This window comes from Periophthalmus magnuspinnatus, chromosome 7 (genome assembly GCF_009829125.3).
Source record: "Periophthalmus magnuspinnatus isolate fPerMag1 chromosome 7, fPerMag1.2.pri, whole genome shotgun sequence".
NCBI classification, from domain to species: Eukaryota; Metazoa; Chordata; class Actinopteri; order Gobiiformes; family Gobiidae; genus Periophthalmus; species Periophthalmus magnuspinnatus.
Genome location: NC_047132.1, coordinates 2,649,504 through 2,676,109, shown reverse-complemented (window position 1 = coordinate 2,676,109; position 26,606 = coordinate 2,649,504). Strand labels below are relative to the sequence as shown.

At 40.8% G+C, this 26,606-nt stretch overlaps 1 protein-coding gene across 4 annotated transcripts; it reads left to right on the top strand.

Annotated features, from left to right (window-relative positions):
- The first annotated feature begins 623 nt into the window (after positions 1-623).
- On the top strand, positions 624-25,859 carry LOC117373863 (DENN domain-containing protein 2D-like). 4 transcript variants are annotated; one of them, XM_033969981.2, is made up of 17 exons: positions 624-818; positions 1,814-1,877; positions 1,963-2,052; positions 2,831-2,893; positions 6,408-6,455; positions 6,521-6,619; positions 7,500-7,672; positions 7,854-7,966; positions 8,032-8,101; positions 10,156-10,233; positions 16,988-17,128; positions 21,281-21,429; positions 22,060-22,231; positions 23,206-23,256; positions 23,335-23,416; positions 24,010-24,255; positions 24,670-25,859. In XM_033969981.2, the coding sequence occupies exons 1-17, from the start codon at positions 801-803 to the stop codon at positions 24,735-24,737; spliced, it is 1,725 nt and encodes a 574-aa protein (XP_033825872.1). In that variant the 5' UTR covers positions 624-800; the 3' UTR covers positions 24,738-25,859. The 4 variants fall into 4 exon arrangements, with proteins under 4 accessions (XP_033825872.1, XP_055079077.1, XP_033825873.1 ...); XM_055223102.1 differs by having other exon boundaries at positions 661-818; positions 6,524-6,619; XM_033969982.2 differs by lacking the exons at positions 624-818; positions 1,814-1,877; positions 1,963-2,052; positions 2,831-2,893 and adding an exon at positions 4,148-4,329.
- The last annotated feature ends 747 nt before the right edge of the window (positions 25,860-26,606 follow it).

The following is a 26,606-nucleotide window of genomic DNA, read 5'->3' as shown; positions in this document are numbered from 1 at the left end:
GCGAGCGCGTGCGTGCTTATTCACAAATAAGTTCGTTATCAGCTGATGGACTCTCCTGGGGCTCATGGTGCGTATTAGGAGTGAATCATGCGCGGTGTATGTGAACAAGACCGACCCAAAAGTAAAGTAAACAGAACTAAATCTAGTGTGCACTGGGGTGGTCCACAGAGCCACTGGCACGTGTGAAGAGAACCTTACTCACAGAGGACAGAGTAATGGAAAGATTTTTATTCCTTTTTTTTCCACTTTTATTCACTCTTCTCTTTTAATAAACTTGCCTTGCCACTATTTTTTACTCAAGTAAGAGTACTTTTGCTTCAATCAAAATCTGACTCAAGAAGGAGAAAAAGTATGCTGCGAGAAAAGTATCTGAAAGTACAATTTCTTTACAAAGTAATGAAATTGTACACCAAGCAGAGTACGACCCACTTCTGCTTGGTGACAGTAATAAAAATCATTACAAATGAAACTAAAATGTAAATGATTATTGTATGCAGTGCAGCCGGAGCGAGCAGCCGATCAGGTTCCACACACCCACAGACGCACACGCACGCACACACTTTTACACACGCATCCACACGCACTCGCACTTTTACGCACTGCGCTGAGTGAAAGAGGAAATCACACGGGGTGAAGTTCATCGCACTTTCACACTTCCTCAAACGCCTTGCTGCTTGAGTCGCCTGCTCTTGTCAGGTCCTGCCCGCTCCTGTCTGCTCCTGTCTGCTCTTGTCTGTTCTCCGCTCCAGCACAGACCCATGAGGGGCCCCGCTGTGTGCGTGTGAGGGGCCCTGGGACACATGGAGGGGGCCGAGGCGGTAAGTCCGTCTTCTCTCACTCACTCTGGCTGTACAGTAACAGTATGTGGTATGGCTGAGCTGGTGTGGACTCTGATCAGGTGCAGTGCTTTGCGGCTTTCACTTTATAGCTTCATGTTATCAGGGCGTTCGTGACGGTTACAACGAAATAATTTAGGCTTATCCAAGTTTTTGCTTCACTTTGATATATCTAGCTATAATTTCCTCAATACTAAGCTATGCAGTATAGTTTAATTTACTTTGAAATGACTTGCAACTTCTCCATGGTAACGGTTGTTTGATTAGCCAGATAAGCTCTATGCTCACAGGTGCATTTGGTCTTTCCCTTAAGGCTACAGTACTGTTGACTGTATTTGTACAAGGTTAGCAGTTCAAGGAGACTACTAATGTGTCCTTGGGTAAAACACTTCACTGCCTTGCTTTCAGTTCATGAATGTGTTTTCCTTATAAGCAACTATGTCACCATATTACTCTGAGGAAACTCTATATAAGACTAAAGCATTATTATCATACAAATATGAAATCATTTGAACATCTGTGTTTGATATGATACAGTTTTGCAACTTTGTGGTTGGACCAGAAGCCTGAGTAGTCCACACCAGACAAACAGCCTCTCTATTATGAACACACATTATCACAATCCAGTCGGACAGGTCCATCTGGGCGGGACTGACCATGTGTTAAAGTCCTATTATGGGACTTTTTTATGCCAAATATAGAAAAAATAAAGTAATGTATTTTATAGTATTTTATTTCGATTTTTTTTTATTGCTCTAAAAAAATGTACCAAAGCCATTGTCCTGTATACTGACTAATGACATGCAGTATAAGGATCAGTGGAGCTAAGATATATATATATATATATATATATATATATATATATATATATATATATATATATATATATATATATATATATATATATGTATATATATATATATATATATATATATATATATATATATATATATATATATATATAGTTTGTTTTTCAGAACGCGGAGCCGCTGTCTCCAAACTCCAGGAGGAGTTTCAGCTTCTCGTCTCTGCGCATCAAAAGTAAGATGCACGATCTGAGCACATCCACAAGATTTCATAAATATACTGGGCAATACAAAACATGCATTATTGCTACTGTCCACAGAGAGGCACCACAGTCAGGACGAGAGCTTCTCACGGCGCAGGGGTGTGTGGTCTTACTCCTCTGTGCCAAACCGCTCTAGCTCCAGAAAAGGTATACTCTGATCAGTATCTAACTAATGTGAAGGAATTGTATGATTAAATAAATATAAATAAAAGAATCTAACTTATCAACAAACTTATACTTTCTCTTTCCTATTAACCTTATTCCCTTCCCACTTTTGTCTAAATGCAACTAAACTGCGCTTTCTTAGCACTAAGCGGGAATCCCATTCATTTCAATAGAGAATTTGAGAAAAGGTTTACCGCTATATTATGATATAAAGCAGATTCATGTGTGTGAACAAGTCAACACTGCACCAATCCTCTGGACGGCTTTAAAACGGCTTAGTAGTCCCTTTAGAACACATGTGTCAAACTCAAGGCCCGCGGCCCAAATGTGGCCCTCCACATCATTTCATGTGGCCCTCGACAGGGTACAATAAAAAGCATGATGGTTTTAAAATCTCAATTTATCAGGAGATATGCAGCTGCCCAGCCATATTTTACATCTAGGCAGATGCTTATGCAATATTTGTAACTTGTATAAGTAATAAATACAGAAACAGTTAATTACTAAGTTAAAAAATGTGTTAGATTTATTTTACATTACCTTTGAGAGCGGACATTTTGCTGATGTGGCCCTTGGTGAAAATGTATTTGACACCCCTGCATTAGAACATATTTACAGTCCAGATTGGCAGCCCCATGCTAAGTAATACAACCTGAATGGCAATGGCAGTGCCTACAGCAACTTCCAGAATAAGGTGAATAGACTGCATTGAAAACTGTCTGTGGTACTTGTGAACTGAGGACCCGTGGTCTATGTGCAGATGCTGCATTTGAGGACGCCTCCCCTCCTCAGAGCCCTCTGGAGAAAAGCAGGCCTCCTTCAGGTAACACACACTACCCACTAGCAAATATATGTGGCAGCTAGCATCACTATGACTACAAAAAGCCCCATATTTGATTCCTGAACAGTGTCTGGTCATTTAACTTAGTTTATTTGTTCTCTTTGTGTCTGGGTGAAATGTGCCATAAACCTACAACTGATACGGATGTGATATATGTGAGTGGCTAGCAGTGTCACCTCAGAGAAAAAAATGTTCCTGGTTTGACTTCTGGGGCTTTTTGTGGAGTTTCCCTGTGTCTGGGTGGGTCTCCTACAGGCACTCCAGTTTCCCCCATCAACCTTAAACATGCACAATAGATCAAATAGCTAGATCAGCTTACAAGAGTAAATTATGTGTAATAACATAGACATATTAGGATAGAAAACACTCCGTCTGTAGCCTGACGTTTTGAGCTGTCACATTTAAACACAAGAGCATCAGGCCCACCCAGTAAATCTGCTTGTCATGGAGAGCCTGATGTGTAACAGAAGCCCCAGGATCAGATAACACCTGCTCACCATGTGACCATGTTCTCCTTCACACCTGGACCGTCTCAATATGCTACCCACAATGCAAGGCTGAGCTGTTCTCATTGATTGGATGTATACGTTTAGATTGAGTTTTTAGTGCTATTAGTAGTAAAACACACACATCTGGAGTTGTTGTTTTTTGTGGGGTTTTTTCTCACATGTTTCAGTAGCTCCTCTGTGTTTTTAAAGTTCAGCTCCAAATTTGTTCTCATTATGTCATTGCTAAACTTGCCTCTGTTTATCATCTTCACCATTAGGAGGGGGTGGATCTTGTTACAAACTGCTTTCTTTTTCATTGCGTCAAAGATGCAGGCCTGGCGCCTTCTGCTGGTGTTATATCTACTGCTTTTATCATAATTAATTATATAATAAAACTGGTACATAATAATTACATAATAAAACTGGTAGCCTACATATCAGAGACATAAAGTTCTAGTCCACTACAGGGATTACCAAGGCGATGGTGTCAAGAAGCCTAGTTTTAGAACTAAGCTTTCTGGGATATTAGACCTCTAAGTTGTGGCGACAAGTTGTTTATGTTTCTGCATATGGGCTATAGAAGGATGAAGTGCCCCTGTGCTTCACAGGCCATACGCTCAACTATTGTCACGGGAACCTAGACTTTTCCTCGTCCAGCTGTAGACTGTATATAGACTTCTTTATACAGTCTGCGAGTCCAACCCGCAAGAAGAGAGAGATAACACATGCCCCGCCCTCCCCGAGTCCCGTGGCGCACGTTTGGAGAGCGGAGCGTGCACAGGAGCCTGGGACAAGCTCTTCCGTACGAGCAAAGATGAGGCCCGGTGCCCTGCGTATGCAGACGGATTCAGCCCGAAACTCTCTCCGCGACGAGTAACGGCGTCATGAGGAGACGGAAGGGCCGCGTGGGCGACCTGAGGAACCGCTGGAGTGAGTGTGGTCTCTGCGCTCCGTATGTGATCAAACTGAACCGTGCAGGGGGTCAGGCCAGGGGCTGTTCCGTGCACTTTAACGACCTGTTTCCCAGCAGAGGTTTTGTGCACCTTACTGCTCTAAACCACTACGCCCTTTAGTCAATATGGCGCACCTAAATGTTTACTTTGGCACAATATCGGACCCTATCAAAGTTTTGTTTTTGGCACTGTGAAGATCTATGAACTCGGACTATGTTCTACAGACTTTGTCCTACAATTTTGGCTGTAGTTCCCAAACTGTGTTGCATGACCATCATCAGGTAGGGTTCCCTACAGTTTTAGTAGCCTAAATAATTTGCCTACTTCTAGAACACTTGGACTATAAGCATAATAATATTAGGATAATATGAAATAATATATCAATACTCAAACTGACTATATCTCCCATCAAAACTTGACATACTTATATTAGTGTATCAGCCTGTATAATGCTCTGTTGTATTGGGTTGATCATTTTTAGAATATTTACAAAGGACCTGTTGTGAGGAACTTTGAGGCATTGTGAAGTTAAGGTATACTTTTTTTTTTGTCCCTGTAAGGTTTTGTCCCCGTAATTTGTCCTCTCTGCTGGGGCAACCTTTTGAGACCAGGGAGGATCCATTATCAGACCTTGAGCTAGGCTTGTTCAGGACTAACTTGGCTCATGGATTTGACCTAGTTTGTATGTTTTGGGTTGATGGGGAAACCGGTGTGCCCGAAGGAAACCCACCAGACATGGGCAAAACATGCAAACTCCACACAGAAAGCCCTGGGAGTCACACCCTAAACCTTCTTGCTGTGAGGTGAGAGTGATGGATGCAGGACTGCTCTAGAGGAGCTGTTGGGGGGAGTAAAATTGTGTGTGTAAGGAATGCAGTGTCTCTCCTCTCCTGCAGTCTTGTGTTGGGACTTGTTGTGTAGCCCGGGGCAGTGACACTCGGCTGCAGCTCTGTGGGGCCTGGCTCTGGTGCACTGTGGAGGATACAGACCTATATCACAGTGCAGCACCTGTCAGCCCTGTTCTTGAGTAAGGGGGGTATTAGGAAATGGCTTCATTGACGTTTACATAGAGATTAGCTGTGAGGTCTGATTGCACTTAAAGGATAGAACAGAAACAGCCTGCAGAGTGGTTGTGTCTGATCATGTGGATTCCCTCCAGAGGTTATCACAATTCATGTAAACGTAATACATCACTTCACTCTGATTTACTGGGCACTCTCTCAGCAGGACAGGCAGTTACCAATAGTAGGAGTGGGTGTGAAAAGTATGTTTGAGCTTAGATCAATAGCAGATCGCCACAGAGATCAGCTTCGACTGTTGATTGTGCAGAAATCTGTTTCTCAGACCTCTGTGTTGTTTTTTTATGCATGTAAGATGCCATGTTTGTTTTAACATGAACGGAACATGTGTTTCTCTGAATGGTTTGTCTAGTGGTCAGTCATGGCCATCTGAAAGACGGCATACAGTTCCTGAGAAACCATATTAGATTTTTTTAAATGTTCCTTGCACACGTTGCACTTTACTCATTCAGATGATTTTGAGCCCATATGTCCATTCATTCAGTAACTTTGGAAAGGACCTCTCACTGTACTGCATACTTCCTCCATTCAAATTGCAATATTTCTGACAAGTATTGTGATTGTACTTTAATAAAAGGATTAAGTTCACGTGTCCAGAATAATTTACAAACAGACTGAATTATGACAGCCTAATAAAAGAATGATGTTTCAGAACATGTTTGTACAGATCTAAACTATAGGGTTAGCAGTTTTTATGCAGAATAACACTGCAGCATTTTTCCAGTATCGTAATTTCCTCTTCAAACAACAAAATCTCTTAATTATATTAAAATTGCAATTTTAATGAACACAATTAGCAGTATAATTTTGATAAATTTTGCAAACCTACCTCCATTTGACTGTCGGCTTGGCTATAGATTCCCTGGCCGGTACAGTCTGTCCACATCACTTTAATGGGAGCTCTGTACAGTGCAGTGATATATTTGTATAAAAATGAGCTAAGTGTCCCCAGCCTGACCTGCTGTTTCTGCCGCAGGTGAGCAGCCTCGAGGAGCCCTCATCTCGGACATCTCAGGGAGGCACAGTCAGTACATGCTAGTTCTTCATGCTCTCTTTGTGTACTGCCGCTAATGTTAGCTTGCTCTCCAGCAGGCCCCAGTGTTCCAGGAGAAGATGCAGGCGGTCGGCAGGGGGCCCTCAAGAGGGTCAGTGCTATGTTCTCCTCTTTGCGCAAAGGAAAAAAAGACCGTGAGTATTCAGATATTAAGTAAGTATAAGTATTTACCCTGTTTAGGTCCTATATTGAGCAAAATTAACTCTTGTGAGCTTTAAGCAATGTTAGAATGTTACCTCTTCGAAAACGTACTCGGAATTGTGTTTTGTTTCATTCATGCGTTTGAGTAATCCTTTATGATTAGTTATTGTTGCATTTCCAGAGCTCAAAATGCTCTTTTCCACCTTGTGATATCATGAAGCACTAGTTTTCAAGTTACCAACTACCTTTCAGCTTTTATTCAGTAGAGTTAAGCAATTCCAAGGCTGAATTTATCCAAATTATTCTAGTGTAGGTGTATGGAGTTCCTGTATTACCACATGACATCACTGTGTTTTCTGTTTGAGAGAGGAACACAGCCTAAATATGCTGGATTTTTGTGATGAGGAAACAACATAACACAGATCAGAAAATGGTGTAATATGGGCCCTGTAACTATATGTTATAGGCCTAGATTTGTTCATAATTATGGACTAGCCAAAATTCCAAATATTCGTTTGGCCTTCAGGACTCGTGACATTTGTCAATCTGGACTAGCTCATGGAAAATAAAGTTGTATAGCCCTGGTGTTCTGCATTTTCTTACACAAATGATTTGATTTATAAGTCAAAGTGGTTAATCTAATGCAAATCAAGGACTACCACAGTACCACAATGGTGACACAGATCTACACCGGGACTAAGCCGGGACTAAACTGGGACTAAGCCGGGACACTGTAGTAGGGATAAATAAAGAAGATGGTAAATGCAAAGTTCTTAAAGCTTCCTGCATAGCACTTGAACCCACTGTGAGGGCCACAGTTGTGACACAGATCTTACCTGGACTAAACCTTCTGTTATCCTGTTGTCTGTGCAGGAGCCAAAGAGTCAGAGCCGCTCGAGCCTCTGGGGCCCCTGGTGGAGGACCCATCTAGACAGCAGCGCTATGCCAGTGGACAGTACTTCTTTGAGTACCTGGTGGTGGTCAGTCTGAAGAAGGAAAAGGAGCAGGACAACTATGACCCACAGATCTCCTACCAGTTCCCCAAGGTCTGTGAGCTTATATGTGCTGACAAAAAACCCTTTGTTTAAAAGCCTACATGTGTAATATGTGTTGTGTTGCTGTTCATGAAGTCTCTGTACAGCATGTGTGTATAGAGCAGATTATTATGAGGTACAATTTTAGTCTGTTTGCCACATGTGTTCAGAACTGTCATGTGTGTTCTTTCAGAGAGATGGATTGGGCCGCTCCCAAAAAGAGGAGGAGGAGAAGATCCTGAAGGCCATCACGCTCTTCTGTTTTCCAGAGGGTATTAACTGGGCTCCTCTGACTGAATACCACAGGTATTGAACCTAGCCTGACCCCGACTTACCCTTGACTCCAGCTGACCTGTGCTGCTGTGTTTCAGTGAGACCTTCTCTTTCGTCTTGACGGAGATTGATGGCAGCAGGAGGAACGGCTACTGCAGGAGGCTGCTGGTCAGTACTGTCTCTCACATCACAAGGGTCTGTAGGCCAGTGCTCTATTGTCCCTCACGTCACCTCACAGCAATGCTCTACTGTTGCTCACATCATCACAACAGTGCTGTGCTGTCCCTCACATCAGAACGGTCTGTAGGCCAAAAAAACATAAATTGCTGCCAACCTGGGGTGGGGTGGAGCCCCATCCCTCATTCTACTTGTTTAGAGAATGTCACACTTTTTCAATGCTGTCACATGAATTGTAATTTACATAGAACATGTGTTATTTTCTTTTATTTGCAAAAACATCAACACTTTTGGGGTGTACTGGCTTTCTTGGTGGCTATTCCACTTTTTCCAAGTGTGCTATAATGAAGTGCTTATGATTTGGCTTAGATACACAATTCACTCAAATGTAGTTAACATCATTATATTTAAGAATACCTTCAAGATATTACAGATTTCTATAAACTGACCATTTTGACCTTCCTGGTTGGACATGGGCGGCAAATGTGACATGTGTAGAGGTAATTCCATGACTTGCCAAGCAACCATACTTAAAACAAGAACCAAAGCTTGTCTAATGTACACAATAGTTATTATTTGATAACTAAAAATACTTAACACTATAATTTCATAAAATGCATGTTAAAACTGTCAGTAAAATGTCTTTGTCGCTCATAAATTGTCCCTGTGTTTTGGATGACCTTTTATGTTTTGATGACATAGGTGGAGGGATTCCTTTTTAGAGCTCAGCACTACTTTATGCATTTTTCAACTTAGTGTTTTCATTTTTTTCTTTACAAACTCCTTGGTGTAAAACTAAGATGAATTTTTATCACCTGTCCTATCCCACCAAACCAAGTCATAAAACATGAAAACCTGTCATATGCACTTTAAACATTTCATCATTTTAAAAGGGAAGTGTCGTAACGGTGCGGGTCAGGACCAAAGTATGCGGACTCAGAGCAGGTTGACAGTGTTTATTTACAAGTCTGTGAATCAAAGTCTTAAATAGTTCAAATGACACACACGAGGAACCAGGAAGCAGGAGGCAGGCAGGATGGACGAAGAGCGGGTCGGGAACGGGAAGCCGGGGTTGGAGTGAAGACGGGAGCGGGGACGAGACCAGGACAGACAGGGCCGGCGTAGTCCAAGGAGTGGGACCCAGGGTAAGAAGCAGGCGGGACGCCGGAGACCAAGACAGGCAATGCGGAGTGAGATGACTGTACCGGAGCGTAGAGACAGGAGCAGGAGCGGGCGAGGGCAGGAGTCTGGAAAGGTGACAAAATCCAAAGTGAGAACAAGCAGGCGGGTAACAGGAATGCAAAAAACAGAGCTGGAACATTCACGTTTTACACGCGGACGGTCTGGCTCCGAGTGTAGTCTGCCAAGTCTTCTTATACGCCACCACAGGTGAGGGCGATTGAGCTAATGCACTCCAGGTGCGCGCAGAAGGAGTCAGAGACTCCGCCCAGCTCCAGACAGACAGGTGAGGGAGGGGGAGAGAGAGTACAGGAGGGCAGCAACAAACAGGCATCATGACAGGAAGTATATTTTAAAGGTTCTATATTACGCAAATTGTGCTTCTAGGCATGTTATAATGCTGACCTCTTGAAAAACAGACCTGGAATTGTGTTTCATTCACACGTTTATGTAATCCTGGATTATTAGTCGTCCTACATCCCCAAAGCTCAAAATACCCTGTTCCACCTTGTGATATCACGAGGCTGTAGTTTTTAAATTAACAGTTGCCTTTTACCTTTAGATCAGTAGAGACTGACAGTTCCAGGGCTATAATCATCGTGATTCAAGTGAAGGTGTATGGAGTTTAAAAACATAATGGAGCACTTCACATGCCATCACAAGGTGGAAGAGTGTTTTCTGTTTGAGAGAGAGAGTGAGTTAAATATGTGTGAATAAAACAAAACACAACTCCAGGTATGCTTTTGATGAGAAAACAACATTATAACATAGATCAGAAAATGGTGTAATATAGGAACTTCAAGTAATGGCACAGATGTTTTTAGAGACCTAAGAACATCCCTTATGTGTGTGTCCTGTGTGTGCAGCCTGGGGGTAAAGGAGCACGCCCTCCGGAGGCCTACTGCATTATCAGCCGTGTGGCCTGCTTCGGACTCTTCTCTAAGGTAACCGCAAACCACAAGTCCTTATCTCATCTCAGAGGAACTGTGAATAGCTGCTGTTTAAGGCATGATCACTGTGCTTTTAAGGGTAGTGTTACATTAAAACAGTGCTTCTCAATTATTTTCTATCATACCCCCCCATAAAGAAGAAAAAATTTCACGCCCCCCCCCCCTAACCCCTAACCCCCCCACCGAAAAAATAAAATAAATGAAATGATATAATGAAATTGAATTAAATATCAAATAAAAAATAAAATTAAATAAACATCAAATGACTAAATTAAAATTAAATACATATCAAAATAATACATTAAAATTTAATAAATATCAAATTAAAACAAGTAATTTAGCAATTTGGTACGCCACCTTATATGATGCTCGGTGCTTGCTGCTTTAAGTGACATTTACAAAGCGGGATGATTGTTGGCAATATTTGGCACGTTTACGCTGAAAAAACTCCAGCGTCTTATCAGCGTGACTGAGGTGCAATGAGGTGGCGCCTCACTTATTTGGCTTCATACTGTCCGCTGCCAACATTTTCAGACACAGCAGACACCGGTCTGTCCTCGTGTCCCACCGGAGTCACGGTGAAGCCAAGTGCTAAATACGCTTCATCAGACTTCCTTGTCTTATTTTTCGGGTGACTTTACCTCCGTCTATATCCGCCTTTCTTTTCATCCCTGTTAAAATGTTTTCCATAGTGTCCCTGTGCCCTGTGTCACGATCTGTTCGCTCTCTCCTGCTCTTTGCTGTGCGCGTGCTGCGTACGCGCTGTACAGTACAGTACTACAGTGTCATACGCGGAGTCATACGCGCCCCCCACAGCATCTCACCCCACTATTTGAGAACCACTGCATTAAAACATTGTCAGTCAGCCTTTTCCATGTCATTGTAGAAAATCAGTCTGGTTTGAGGTAGAAAGTAAATGGTTCCCGAAGAAGTTTTAAATACTGGCCCTGCTAGTTGTTAGTTTTACCATGACAACAAAACTCCACTCTGGTCTTTGAGAATTGTGAAAAACGCTCATTGCAGTAAATAATTAGGATGCTCTGACTGCACAGGCAAGTGAGGAATAATTTAAGGCCACATAGAAGGCTCATAGAAGGCCACTTTAGAATAGTCCAATGTTCCTCTTAGCCATTCTTGGGTGTTTTTAGCTGTGTGTTTTGGGTCATTGTCCTGTTGCAAACCCCATGACCTGCGACTGAGACCAAGCTTTCTGACACTGGCCAGCACATTTCTCTCTAGAATCCTTTGATAGTCTTGAGATTTCATTGCACCCTGCACAGATTCAAGACACCCTGTGCCAGATGCAGCAAAGCAGCCCCAGAACATGTTTCACAGTAGGGACAGTGTTCTTTTCTTGATATTCTGTGAACATAGAGCTGATGTTCCTTGGCAAAAAGTTCAATTCTTGTCTCATCTGTCCATAGGACATTCTCCCAGAAGCTTTGTGGCTTGTCAACATGTAGTTTAGCAAATTTCAATCTGGCTTTTTTATGATTTGTTTTCAACAATGGTGTCCTCCTTGGTCGTCTCCCATTAAGTCCACTTTGGCTCAAACGACAGATGGTGTGATCTGACACTGATGTTCCTTGAGCTTGAAGTTCATCTTTAATCTCTTGAAGTTTTTCTGAGCTTTTATATTACCATTCGTATTATCCATCTCTTTGATTTGTCATCAATTTTCCTCCTGTGACCACATCCAGGGAGGTTGGCTACAGTCCCATGGATCTTAAATTTCTGAATAATATGTGCAACTGTAGTCACAGGAATATGAAGCTGCTTGGAGATGGTCTTATAGCCTTTACCTTTAACATGTTTGTCTATAATTTTCTTTCTAATCTCCTGAGACAACTCTTTCCTTTGCTTCCTCTGGTCCATGTTGAGTGTGGTACACACCATGTCACCAAACAGCACAGTGACGACCTGTAGCCCTATATACAGGCCCATTGACTGATTACAAGATTGTAGACACCTGTGATGCTAATTATTGGACACATCTTGAACTAACATGTCCCTTTGGTCACATTATTTCAGTCTTTTCTAGGGGTACCGTCGTTTTTGTCCAGGCCTGTTTCATGAGTTTTTTGGGTTTTTTTTATAATTCTGTTGAAGCATGTTTGAAAAGCAATGTCTGACTTTCATTGGTTAAATTTCATAGAATTTCTTTCTGTTATTACCTTTGTCCTATTCAAGTTAAGTGAATTTTTCTTTCATTAACCGAAGGATACCAACAATTTTGTCCATGTATTTTTATATATGTATATATGTATATGTATATATAAAAATAGCATGACAGGTGAAGCAAAAAAAAAAAAAAAAAGGCAGCCTGATAATCTGATTAAACTAGGAGTCTATTATATGTGATTGCATGTGGTGCATTTGTCACAGCCCAGTGACAGTACAGGGTGTGGTTATTAGATAATGTGCTCTGTCTTCTTGGTGTGACCTGTAAGGCATACCGGTAGGCCTTTTGTGTATTGTATTGGTATCCTTTTATTACCTGATCAAAAGTCTGTTATTTATTCTGGCCTTTACAAATGGGAGCTGACTTTAAGCCTACTTTACTCTTTAGTCCTGTCCACTTCCAGCTGTAAGCCTATGTAATACCGTGCCCTTTGCTCACTCTTTTGTCCAGTGTGAGAAAGTCGGCCACAGATTTCACTTTGATCTGAGATTAAATTAAAGTGTAGTTTCAATGTACAAAATGCCACGTATACTTTTACATTTAAATATGATTTCCAAATTTGGGCGCTCTTTAAAGGGAACTGTATGTACGATTTTGATTTTGAAATTCCATAAACCCTGATGTATCTGGATCCCCAGATGTGAGGTAGATATGGACCAGTTATTTATGTTTTAATTTCATGTTTTGGTTGTCAAGACAATTATCCAGTCAGAAAGCAGAATGAGCCTCACATGAGTCTCTCATTTGGGTTGCCAGTTTTATATATCCAGTTTATATAATGCCTAAACAAAATGACATCTAGTACCTCAGTCCCCTTTTATTGCCTGACTGTAGCTTTGTTTCATATATAAATTATCATATTGACAAGTTCATGTTCATTAATGACAACGGGAAAGTAACAGATTACACTCTCTGGGAGACTCTTAAGGTTGCATGGAAAGGTTATATTATTTCTTGTGAATCAGCCATAAAAGGAACTTAATGCTGGTCTCAAAGAAATGGAGCAATTACTCCCTTCATTTGAAGAAAAGTATAAAGCTACTCAATCACAAGCAGATTACAAAACAATCCTTAAATTAAAATGAATCCAATAATATTTTATGTAAATGCATTAGTAAAAAAAATAATAAAACTTTAGCAAAACAATTCCAATTGGGTGACAAATCAGAGAAGCTGTCTGGAAGCTAACTCAGAGGATCACAAACTAAACAAACAATACATGGCATAAAATGTAAATCAGGAGAGCTACTAACAATACCCCCAAAATTAATTCTAGATTTAAAGAATTCTATGATGAACTTTATGCAAGCAAAACAACATTGACAATCTCTGAATTTGACATCTTCTTTTCTTATCTTACAATCCCACAATTGACACAGGATTCTAAAAACGACCTTGACAGGCCATTTGTAGAAGCCGATGTACTCCCCATCCCATCCTTTTCCTCTGGTAAATCAGCAGCTCCAGATGGATTTGGTTGTGTGTTTTATAAGGATTTTCATGCAAAGTTAATACCTATAATGATCAGAATGATAAAACACTCACTAGTAGCAAAGAAATCTCCTAATTCATTATATGAGGCTAACATTTCTCTGTTGTTAAAAAAAAGATAAAGATGAGAAAGACCCAGCAAGCTATCGCACTATGGTCCTTTTAAACTGTGACCAAAAAATACTAACTAAAGCTCTGACCTTAAGACTTGCTTAATGGATTAAAATTATCTACACACCTGTATCATGCATCGTAACTAATTTAGATGAGTTGCGGCCTGACAAATTACATGGAGTTCGTCAGGGCAATCTATTGTCTCCATTATTATTCAACATGGCAATGGAACCCTTAGCCATTGGTATCCGGGCCCATCAAAAGATCTCAGGTATACTACTGGACAGCGTGGAAAGTCTAATATTAATTAATATGCTGACTATTTATTACTTTGTCTAGCAGATCCAGAAACATCAGCTCTCCTGTATTGCCTTGAAACATTTAATACTCTCTCAGGATATACAGTCAATTGGGACAAAATTGTATTCATGCCTTTGCAAAAGATGTTAAGAGGTAAGAGTTGTAAGAGTGGAGACGTTTCGCTGCTCATCCATACCGCTTCTTCAGTTCTGGTCAGATTGCTGGTGGGCAGTGCCTTATATCTATCTGAAGGGAGGGGCTAATTACACTGAAACTGTAAATGGCTATTGTCTCCAGTTTCAGCCCTTAAAGACGCTGCTTGTTCTCATTGTTCTGGGTCTGAGAATGGTGTTATAGATGGGGGAGAGATTATGTCTCAGGCCCCCATTCCTGTTTAAGGAAAGATTCTCTTTCCTAACAAAAATAGCTTCTTTAACTCCTCTCTCAAACCATTTCTTTTCTCTGGCTAAGATCTAAACTTCACTGTCTTCAAAGGAGTGGTTTGTGGCTTTGAGATGGAGATGCACGGCGGACTGGGGTCCAGAGGAACTCTCACGCCGGTGTTGGTACATCCTCTTATAGAGTAGCTGTTTAGTTTCTCCAATGTAAAGCTCACTGCACGCTTCACTACACTGAATGGAATAGACTACATTACTTTGTTTATGGCTCGGAGTTTTGTCAAAGAAAAATGGTTTGCCAGAGAAAAGAAATGGTTTGAGAGGGGAAGCTTTTTTTTTTTTTTTAGGAAAGAGAATCCTTCCTTAAACTTTTTTTTTTTTTTTTTAATACAGTGAGAGTAACTGAAAACTGTTGACTAATGCTAGATTGTGTCTCTGATGTTTTTATTATTATTTTATTTATTTTTTTACATTTTATTTATAGGTTTTCATAAATAAGACAAAACCTCTAAACACCACAGTATTAGAATAATAATAAAATAATAAATAATGAAAAAGAAATAAAACAAAAATAAATACATTGAAAAAGAAATGTATGTACTGGTACAGCCAATGCCATTAACACTCCCAGTTAGCTGTAGTCACTGCTCTGTCTAAAGCTCTGCCACCCAAGTCAGACTCCAATCTGAGCTGTAACACAGGCCGTGTCCCAATTCGCCAAACTGGCCTTAGGATCACGATTGGAAGTGTGCGTCGAAGGGCAGTTATGTAATTTCCGGCGCGACAAGGGCTGTCCCATTAATAAAGGAATGTGCAGTTATTGCTAGACAATAAGAAGGCATTATTATCATTAGAAATGATTATTGCAATAAGGATAATGTAAGAATGTTTGTTTCTATTGTAAGCGTCAAAGACCAAGAGACTGAAACATAAAGTCAGAAGGTTTAATGAGTTCCACACAGGTAACGTGAACAATGAAGCAACGGACTCTCCAGAAAGGACAGAAGAGAGTCCTGAGACGTGCACAAAATATTCATGAGTTCCGGTACATTCCATACGTCTGCGCCCCTCGTGGGCACGTGTCATTTACCTTCGTGTTAGTAAATCAAGATACTAGCTTGATGTAGCGTTGCACTGCTAGAAAATACTTTACAATAATAATTTGAAAAGAACTGGCACGGCATAGAAGGGAAAGAGTGCCCTCTACTGTTATTAAAGTGGTGTAGCCACTGGCCAAAATACCGAATGTTAAACTGCAATATCCCACTTTATGTACAACTAATCAGTGTTCTCTGGTTTATAGGCTATGAATGTGAAAATGATATTGTTACCTCTGTCTCTGTTATTACGTTTTCACAAGGTATATTTTGTTAAAGTTATGAAGTAGCTACAATTGAGAAAAAAATTACCTTGAAACTTATATTTGCCTATTGATATTCAATCTAAACAAAAAGAAACGGCTGTGATGACGACATCTTGACTTTTCTTCTATTAAATAATAAATCATTAAAAATAACGTACGTAATGTACGTATTGTACGTTCAAAGACAGCGGTGGAAGTGCGGTCCCTGGTTTAGGCCTGTCCCACTTCAGCAAGATGGCAGCTACACTGAGGAGGACACACTCTCAACCGGAAGCTTGAAACCACACTTTGAGGAGTACCTCGAAGGGTCTCTTCAAAAGGTGCATTTGGCGAATTGAGACACAGCCACAATCTGCCCAGAAAGAACAGACTTAATTTAAACTACAACAGGTGAGCTAATCTCCACGGCCAAACAAGTCCCACTCTCATAACATCAGTCACAAGCAAGCTAGCACTTGCCAACAGTTCCTCAGCTATTCACACTCACCGTTTTTATAGTAAAAGCAAAAAGTAAAATCTTTCAACTGGACATGAAGTTGTATAGCACTTCCCTAAACAAGTCCAGTTCTGTGTGATCATCACTTACATCAAACATCAGACCACTGCTGGTTAGAGCATGTTTCATCCAGATACTGAAAGACATATGTTGAGAAGAACACGCTTAATTAGTTCTACAGAGTCCTCAATGAGTGTGGGAGGGTATTTCCCAGGAAGTCCTTTATTTGATTAACAACATGGTTTAAAGTTTAGATATGGGTTAAAATAGGTTAAGGTTAGGGTTTAGGTTTAAGATGGGCAAGCAGTGACTTGTTAAAGTTACTATCACTCTCCAGGAAATGAATGCAAGTAATGTAATGTTCCCAATATGCATGGAAACCCAGCACGTGTGTGCTTTTTCAGATCTTTGATGAGGTGGAGAAGCGGCGTCAGATATCTATGGCGATGATCTACCCATTCATGCAGAAGCTCCGTGAGGCGCCATTCCCTGCTCCAGGAAACACTGTGGAGATCAAGAGCTTCATCCCCGAGTCTGGCACTGAGGTCAGTCTCCCCTCTGCTCTGGGCCCACCACCTCTGCTCTGCACCCACCTTCTCTGCTCTGGACCCACCCCATCTGCTCTGGACGCATTTCCTTTTCTCTAAGTCCACACCCACAGATAGCTCACACTTCACTCACTCAGAGCCTTTCCAGTATACCCCAGTGCCAGCTCTGATCCTGGGCCATATTTGGACTGTGAACACATGCACTAGAGTTATCAGGAATATTCTAGTGAAATATTGTCAGTGTAGCTCCAGCCCCTGACAGGGCAGTACAGCAAGCAAACTCTGGCAACGTTTTCTTAAAATTCCACCGCGTTATAAAACTTTCTAGCTACAAGCTAGTGTTGTTTCATTGTTTAATGAAATGTCAAGACTATCAAGGGATTCTAGAGAGAAATTTTCTGGCCAGTGTCAGAAAGCTTGGTCTCATTTGCAGGTCATGGGTTTTGCAACAGGACAATGACCCAAAACACACAGCTAAAAACACCCAAGAATGGCTAAGAGGAACATTGGACTATTCTAAAGTGGCCTCTTATGAGCCCTGACCTAAATCCTATTGAACATCTTTGGAAGGCTTCAAACCTGACAACTGGAGCAGTTTGCAGTTTGAGGAGTGGGCTAAAATACCTGCTGAGAGGGGCAGAAGTTTCATTGACAGTTACAGGAATCGTTTTGATTGCGGTGATTGCCTCAAAAGGTTGTGCAACAAAATATTAAGTTAAGGGTCCCATCATTTTTGTCCATTTTGTACATTCTGAGAGGAGCACCACCTGTCAAATAAAATGTCTTTCTCTCGAACAAAATCAACATAAGTCTGATTGTAGTTTTTCCTCAATTTAATAATAGAATAGCAGATTTTACTTTCTGAAAATCTAAACTATCCTCGGCAGAGAGGATAGGCGTCCTGTGCTTTTCCAACTAAAGTACACTGCAATAATAAGTTCACACTTTTTTTTTTGGCCATTTTAATGTTTTAGCAATTCTTTGAAAAATTGTAAAGTATTTGTCAACATCTCATTGAATGAAGGCACCAAACGTATATTTTTATTCACATCAAAATCATAAAATGGGTAATAAAATGGGTGATTTGTATTGGAAGAAAGAGAGGAAGGTATTGCATCAGTGGCAAAGGATTAGGAGATATTGTCCATGGGTTTGGGGTTGTTTACTGTGGTAAATAGTGGCCTATGTAAGGTTGAGTGTATTGTGAGTCCGAGATGTTCAACCTTCCTGTGTTGTTTTTTTGAGTTGATGAAGTTCAGTGGTCTACCGGGGGCAGAGCAAGTGAATGAGACCAATTTAGTTTTGACAAGGGCAAGAAGATTAAAGCAGTGTGATGTTATAGTATGTGACACGGTCCTCAGTGGTTGGTTGGTTGGATGGACATGTAGGTGTTGGGAGTGGAGGGACAGAATGATTTGAGACTGTGAAAAAATATGGTACATATTTGTGTTGATTTGGGACTAGTTATGTTGATGTCGCAGCTCATTGGTCTGAAATGCCAGGGTGAGACAATACCAGAGGAGCAGATAAGGTTAAAAATGTGTTGGTGAGTGTTGGTGAGAAGGTTGACATGCTGGATGACGTTAAAGCTGTTTAAGATGTCCAGAAAGTCATGTGCAGTGTTACAGGAGCAGGAGTCAACATGGATGCTGAAGTCACCTAAGAGCAGAGTGGGTGTAGAGTATGGAGAGTATAGGAAAATTGTGTGATAAATTCTCCAAAATCTGACAAAAAGGATGGGTTTGTTTTGCAATAAACGATAGGAATTGTCAGAGGAGTTGAGCTAGGCAATTGAGATGTTCAAAAGTGGGGGCTGCAGGGAAAGGGAGAGGCCAGAGTCTCCGGATAGGTGGTTGTGGAGTGCAGTCTAAGTTGTGGACCAGCTGTTTGCGATGTTTTAGAGCCTACTCATCGCACACAGCTTCTCAGTCTATATTTTAGATTGAGAAGCTGTATTGCACTGTAACAGAGAGCCATGGATTTAGTGGTCAGATTCACCAGCGAGGAAAGAGAAGTGAGAACCAGGATGAGTAGGAGAACCGGCCACGACGACATCAGAGAGACAAGGGCAGCTTGGCTAAGAAGAGACGGGGTGGAGATGGTATACAGAAGTGACAGCCACTAGACTCTCCCACTAGACTAGAGAGGGACCTTGGAGTTATGAAGTTATATCTGTAGTTTGGTTTTATAACAAGGTGGGTTGAGATATTCTAACTGTAAATTGGTACACTGTTGTTGGCCTGATGCATAGTGCAGGATTGACCCAAAACCTTGTACATGGACATGACACATGTCATGTTCCAGATAACACAGTGACTTCCTGTACACACAGTCTACTTGTGTGTGAGTGTGTGGAGCACTCCCCAGGACCACACCTGATCCTGTTTGATCAGAACAGTTTTGAATTATCCTAAATGTAGTTTGTCTGTCACATACGCATGTATTGTGTAGTTTGTCTTGTCAATGTACCATACATTTTTAATTATAAACCGCTACTTTATTCCCACACTTTGAACCCTGCAGCCTATACAATACAGCTAATTTATAGATTTTTACTGGCTAACGGCCACCAGGGGGCACTCTCTAGCAGTAAATGCAAAAGTGAGACAGAAGTGGGGAAAGATTATGCGCTAAAGAATGCACTAGTTTTCATTTTGAACTGTCATTTTGTGCATTGTGCAAACACCCTCATCATGGAAAACACACAAAGAAATGCAAATGAGGCAGCTTTTAAGATAAAGGCAATGGATCTGGCCTCAAAGAAGGAAATGGAGCCACTGCACGTACGTTGGGCATTAAGGAATCAATGATGCTACGTTGGAGGCGGCAGCGGAAAGAACTTAGTCAGTGTAAAAAGACAACAAAAGCTTTCTGAGGAAATAAAACCAGATGGCCCGTGTTGGTGCTGTTTTATTTTCTAAACATGCAGGTTTGTTCTTCCTGTGTTATTGTTGTGTTGGTGCTATGTTGATGCCGTGTTGGTGCTGTTTTTTTAAAGAAAAGTTAAATTCTGTCAACTGGACAAAAATTTTGGAGTGAAGACATTTTGCCGCTCATCCAATTGGTTTCTTCAGTTCTGGTCAGATTGCTGGAGCGAACGGCCTTATATCCATCTGAAGGGAGAACATGACTAACACACTTAGACAATTGACAATGACAATTAGTCATGCCCCTAATGGGTGCTCTCACACCTATTATCATACTGGCTATTGCTGTTGTTTTTCTTCTTTTGATTTAGGTCTGAGTATGGAGTCATAACTCGTATATAAACTTTAGTCCAGTTGACAGAATTTTATTTATTTTTTGCTTTTTTTGTCTTAGTTTGAGAGTAAAAACAGCACAGAGTAGGAGTGAGAAACATAAGACACACACTTCCTTACCCCCCTCCTCACCTTTGAAATCATGTGTCACCTAAATAAAACTTGAAAAACAGAAAAATATTGTACAAAATACTCTCAGGTTGGCTGCTCTGCTTTTGTGTTGTTCCTTGCAGGGTTGCACAATCAAAGTCTTTGACAGGATCAGAAGAGGTGTACTTGATCAGAGCTTTGGGCATGGGTGTTGCTTAAAGGAAAATATACTCTAGTGCTAAATTTAGACTGGAGTTTTCAAAATACCACTGGTGTGACTAGGCTCTTTCAATAAAACTACCTTATCCAGAGTTAATGAGAGGATATTGCAGTTCTATGGGGTATTAATTATTAACACATAACATGCTACCTAACATGCTATATCACCATGCTACATTTTTATTGTTTTGAAAATGCTATATTTGCCCCAAAAAAAAAAAAAAAGCATATTAACTTGTTTTAGAAGTTTCACTTCAGTTTTTTGATGCTCACTTTCCTGCACTTCCATGCTCACTCCTCGCTTCAGAGCATCCCAGAGTGTGTGCATCCCATTAATAAAACTACTGCACATTTCAATGAGGAGGGATCAAATAGGGCCTGGGACAGATTGCATGGATGACATCTAAAATCTCTTCAGGCATGTTTTTGATGAGGGAACAATGTTATAGCATGGTAGAACTCTCCAAAAAGCCTTAATTTAGGCTTGATAGAATCCTGTTTTGGCTCTGGCACAGCGGACCACCCAATTCCAGTATCACCATAGTGAGTTGTGAGTTGATTGTCTCCCTGTCCTCCACAGATCATCAGGCTGACCCGGCCTCTGGACTCGTGGTTGGAGCATGTGGACTTTGGCACTCTGTTCCAGTATCTGAGCGACGTGGAGGTCCTGCTGGTGTTCTCTGCTGCTGTTCTGGAGAGACGCATCATCTTCATGGCCGACGAGCTCAGGTACAACAGCCAGGATAAAATATAATGGATCTGCACTGTGATTGGTCAGCAAAAATAATCCATTCCAAATATTAAAGACTGGGTATTTTAATTCTATAGGGTATTAACTGCGATTACATAACCTATTTAGATCATCACCTTCACTTTTAATGCTCTGAGTCTCCCTTCCCTTTGCTCTGCCTTCAGAGCACTATCACAACACAATCAGCATGCATCCCACTAATGAAACTACTGCATATCGCATCAGGTTTGCTGTGTACAGTTTTTTATCACACTTTGAAGAGTGCCTGTGAGAGATCACTAAAATACTCAAACATACATGGATGACATCTAAAACCTCTTCGAACATGTTTTTGATGAAGGAAACTTTTGTTATTTTTATTAAATTGTATTTATTTTGGATGTAGTCTCATTACCTCCAAAACTCTCCAAAGTGAATGTTCCACATTATAGCATTAAACAGTAAACACCTTGAGCGCCTGAGAGTCTCATAATTAGACTTCATTTACAAATCTTTGACACATTTCAGCTGAATTGCACATATGGATGATTGTACATAGGAGAACAAGGGACTTCTAATACAAGTATGTTGATCTTAACAGTTGTGTGTGAATGTGTGTTTGTGTGTAGCACTCTGTCCCAGGTGCTGCACGCTGTGGCCGCCCTGCTCTACCCCTTCACATGGCAGCACACCTTCATCTCCATCGTGCCCAAGATCCTGATGGACGTGGTGATGGCGCCCACTCCGTACCTGCTGGGCGTGCAGAAGAGCCTGCTGGGCCAGCTCTGCGACACTGTGGATGTAAGGCTCTGCATGCCCTCCCAAACACAAGACACATGGATCTATCTGCTACATTTCAATATAAGTTCAGTTGGCTAAATGCTGTACAAACATAGGTTTATGGATTACATAAATAGAAATGTGGAAAACAATACAAGAAAATCACAAGACAATAAAACCTTTCTGCATAATAAATATATGACACAATCAAGCCTGAAAATATTTGTACTGCACGCTGACAGTTTTGAGGTGCCATACATTATTTATCTAAAATGATTAGTCCACTGACTTTCTCTCCCGCCTGCCCCTTTACGGTATGTCACCATAAACCTCATCACAACAAAGAACCCCTAAGCTGGACCATGCTGACCTCTCCTCCTATGAATAGATACAGATCATTTACCTGGCCAGACAGAACCACACACTGACAAAACTTTACAAAGACGAGTGGAGCTGGAGATGTATCTTGTCTCGCCAACTTCACAGGGCGTGATTGACAGGTGAATTAACCAATCAGAGAGACGCAGAGTCTGTTTGTGTCAAAACCAATCATGACTGCTTACACATGAAAAAGAAAAAAAACAAATTACTGAGAAATGGTATAGATTTTTGCATAGTCAGCAGTCAAAGCACCATATTTTCATTTACTTTAGGTAAAATAAGTATATATATATATAGATTGTTCTGAATGCTACTAGAATTTTTGAGATGAGACAGCTTCTGCTTTTGAGAAAACAAAGTGATACAAAGTATCGACTGTAGTTGGACTGTCTCAAGTTAGGAAGGAGCCTAACAATTTCAAGAGGGTCAATACGAGGGATTATAACATGGTTAAAAGCTCTGAAAGGCTTATTTTTCAGTTTACAATTGTAGTCAAGGAAAAAGTCAAAACAAATGTCTATTGTAAAGCATTTTATTCACAAGTGCCTTTTAATTTTTATCCCACCTACACATGTGTTGTATTTTCTCTGAGTAATATAGTCATGTGTCCTCAGCTGCTGGTGGTGGACCTGTCCGAGGACAAGAAGGAGACTTTTACCTACTCAGTAAGAACACTTGTGCAGGAGTGACGGGGAATGGGTCAAAAATGTCTTTGATTTTTATTTTTTCTTGTCCTTGTCCAGATTGGTGATGAAAAGACCATTTTGCCTCCAAAGATACAGACAGAGATCCTGGAGTCTTTAAGAGCAAGGAGACAAGCCTCAAGTGAGTATGAATTGCAAACTAAAAGTGGGACTAAAGAGTACGACCCATCCCCTATCCCCTTCCCCTCACTCTCCCCTTTAGTCTTCCTGACCCCACCCCTCCTCTCCCTAACTCTCCCCTAGTCTGCACTAAAATAATCACAATGGCAGATCTGCATTGTATTTTGCAGAGTAAAGGTTGAAATAAAAGGATAAGGGCTAATTGATTTTAGGTTATAGAGCAAAATGGAATGGGTTTGATATTAATATTTGGGCTGTGTGAAATCACAGAAAAAAAATGCAATATTCAATAACAATATTATTGCAATGTTCCAATAATTTCAAACTAAAAGGGCCACATATCAAACGACACTAAAGCAGGACTAAAGCAAGGCTAAATTTGGACCAAAATCTGTTACTTGGTGGTGGTAAGCTACTACACCCATAGCTGCTCTGGGGGACAGACGAAAGCGGCTAAATGGAGGCATCTACCCTCTAACCACAACCAATCTCCCACACTTATACCACATTCATCACAAACATTAGACTAGCTGTCCTACACTAGTACACAACAGTATTACTAAATAAGCTGTATATTCCTGTGTGTGTTGTCAGCGGTGGAGGAGCTGAACCGGGTGGTGTCTGAGGCTTTCCTTCAGTTCTTCGTGAAGACTGTGGGCCACTACGCGTCCTTCGTTAAGTACGGCTCACCTGGAGAGCACGGTGTGTTCCAGAAGAGGGGCTTCTACAAAGCCATCGAGTCCAAGAGCACACGCCACTTTGTCAAGAAGTTCATCCAGACACAGATGTTTGACCTGTTCATCCAGGAGGTGGAGCAGCAGCACCCTGGCCCTCAGCAAGGTCCTCCCTCCCCTATAATCCATTTTGTCAGCATTACAATTTGACCAATGTATTGTTTATTGGCATGGGCGCTATTGGCAAAAATCCTCCTCATATCAAGTTAATTACAGATATTTATGACTAACTAATGTAGATGTTATCCTACCCTACCCACCTCATTTGTAACCTAATGTATGTGTGTGAATGCCTGCTACTCTGTAAGCCCCTTAACTTCAGTTTAAATAATCGTAATTGCCATTGGGGACAAATGAAATGAAATAAGCCCAGTGGAATTGGTGCTAAATAAATCTGATATATTTACCATTTCTACTTTTTAAGCCAATAAAAATCCATTTAATTCAATTTTGAAATACTGCATACTTTTTGTGACATTCTGGGGTGCAGCATTTTGAATGAATTGGTTTTTGTCCTCAGGAGTGTTCCATAGAAAGATCCTGGAGTACCACGAGAAGAGAAAACGGGACAAGGCCAAGCGGCACTAGGGCACACCTCACATGGACACAAGGAGACCTACCCAAGAATACATACGATTACCTGCATGAGGGTGCCAACAGACAAGTACCTACACAGGGGTGACTACTCAAGAGTACCTACATTAAGGAATCAACCCAAGAGGACCTACATATCAGTACCTACATTAAGGAATCAACCCAAGAGGACCTACATACAAGCACCCAGGAACCTCCCCAAGAGTACCTACATGCGTGTAAATTTAGATTTTCTAAAAAAGAGATCAACTATAAATGTGATCAAACAAAAGCAGAGGTAGACAGGCTGCCAAGACTTTCATGACATTTAGCGTTGACAAGGAGAATAGCCTAGAAGAATGGCTCTTGGTGCATATGGTGAATTGCAGGGCATATAAGGCTCATTATAGCTCGTTTTTATTTTAAAAGAGTCATCACCCAGAAACACAATTACTAACAAAATTACTTTGGGGGAGAGGTAATGGATAACTACAACTAATTACTTTTTTGAGTGTTCTTGCCCAACACTGCTCAAGAGTACCTTAATATGAGTATCTACATAAGGGTACCTGTCCAAGAATACCTACACAAAGGGAACCTTCCCAAGAATACCTACATGAGGGAACCTACATACAAGTAGCTACACAAGGGTGCCTACCCAAGAATACCTACTCAAGATAACCTACTTAAGAGTACCCTGGAATAGTCCACCTACATAAGAGTACCCAGGATTTAGAGTACCTATTTATGAGGACATAGGAATGATTCTGTTGCACTATTTTTAGATATTCTGAATGGTTTTAACTGTAAATGAGTGTACAGCTGCTGCTGCTGCTACTGTGAAACTCTGGGGCTGCAGTCCTTACAACATTTCACAGACCAAATGTAACCACTGATCTTAGAATATTAGGATGTATGTATAATTGTTTTATTTCTTTGACTGATTTCAGACATCTTATTTATTGATCTGCTGTTTTATGGTGAGGTGAAATCTGCAGGCACATTTCTTGAAACAGTAGAATGATATTTTATTGCAAACAGACTACTAAGCCTACTTACCATGATTCAAATGTGATTGTGTTGGTTTTGTGGCTGAATGGGCAATTTTCAGGTTTATATAAAGTTTTTATTTTCAAACTGTTGTTCCTTTTTTGACCTTCCTAGGTGAGTCAAGCTGATATTTGAACCAACAGCGCCAATGAGCAGACGGACACAAAGTTTAAAGTACGCATCTGACCTGTGAATGTCTAACAATTGAAGCAGACAGTTGTAATGCAACTGACTGGGCAACCTAAGGTCGTATAGTCCAACATTTGTAATCAAAGTTTCAAGAATTCAAACTCCATATTTATTTGAATGGGGTTGTGATTTTCATAGACTAATTACAAGAACTTTCTTTGGTTAAATGCTTATCATTGCAGACTGAAATTAATAGAGTTAATTTCTATTAGTGACTGGACCCAAGAATTTGCAGTTAAGGGTGCCCCAAGATTGCCTGGCAAATCCAGACTGATAAGTTTTTTGTTTTTTATCAGAGGGATATCAGGGATAGTCTGGTGACCACTGTCTTTGTCATGTCTCAACCTTGGTCAAATGTGATCATCCAGTCAGATTTGTTTATTGTTATTTCTTTCCACTCAGATTAACAGAGTTTAGTGCTTCGCTCATTTATTCTTCAGCAATGTGCAATGTTTTTTCAGTTTCCTGTTATATATTTTTTTTCCTTTATTTTTTCCCAATACGAACAGGCCATACAGATCTCCAATTGGCTAATCCACCAGTCAATCACGGCCACCTAAAATCAGAGATACTATACACCGGTGATCAGACTCATATCTTCGTAAAGTATTGAAATATGTATTCTGGATCCAAGGCAAATACTAA

Bases quoted from the DNA above. Each gene is read 5' to 3' on its own strand.
- LOC117373863 (XM_033969981.2), top strand. The intron at 2,894-6,407 runs GTAACACACACT...TTTCTGCCGCAG, and splicing joins GAAAAGCAGGCCTCCTTCAG to GTGAGCAGCCTCGAGGAGCC. The intron at 10,234-16,987 runs GTAACCGCAAAC...GTGCTTTTTCAG, and splicing joins GCTTCGGACTCTTCTCTAAG to ATCTTTGATGAGGTGGAGAA.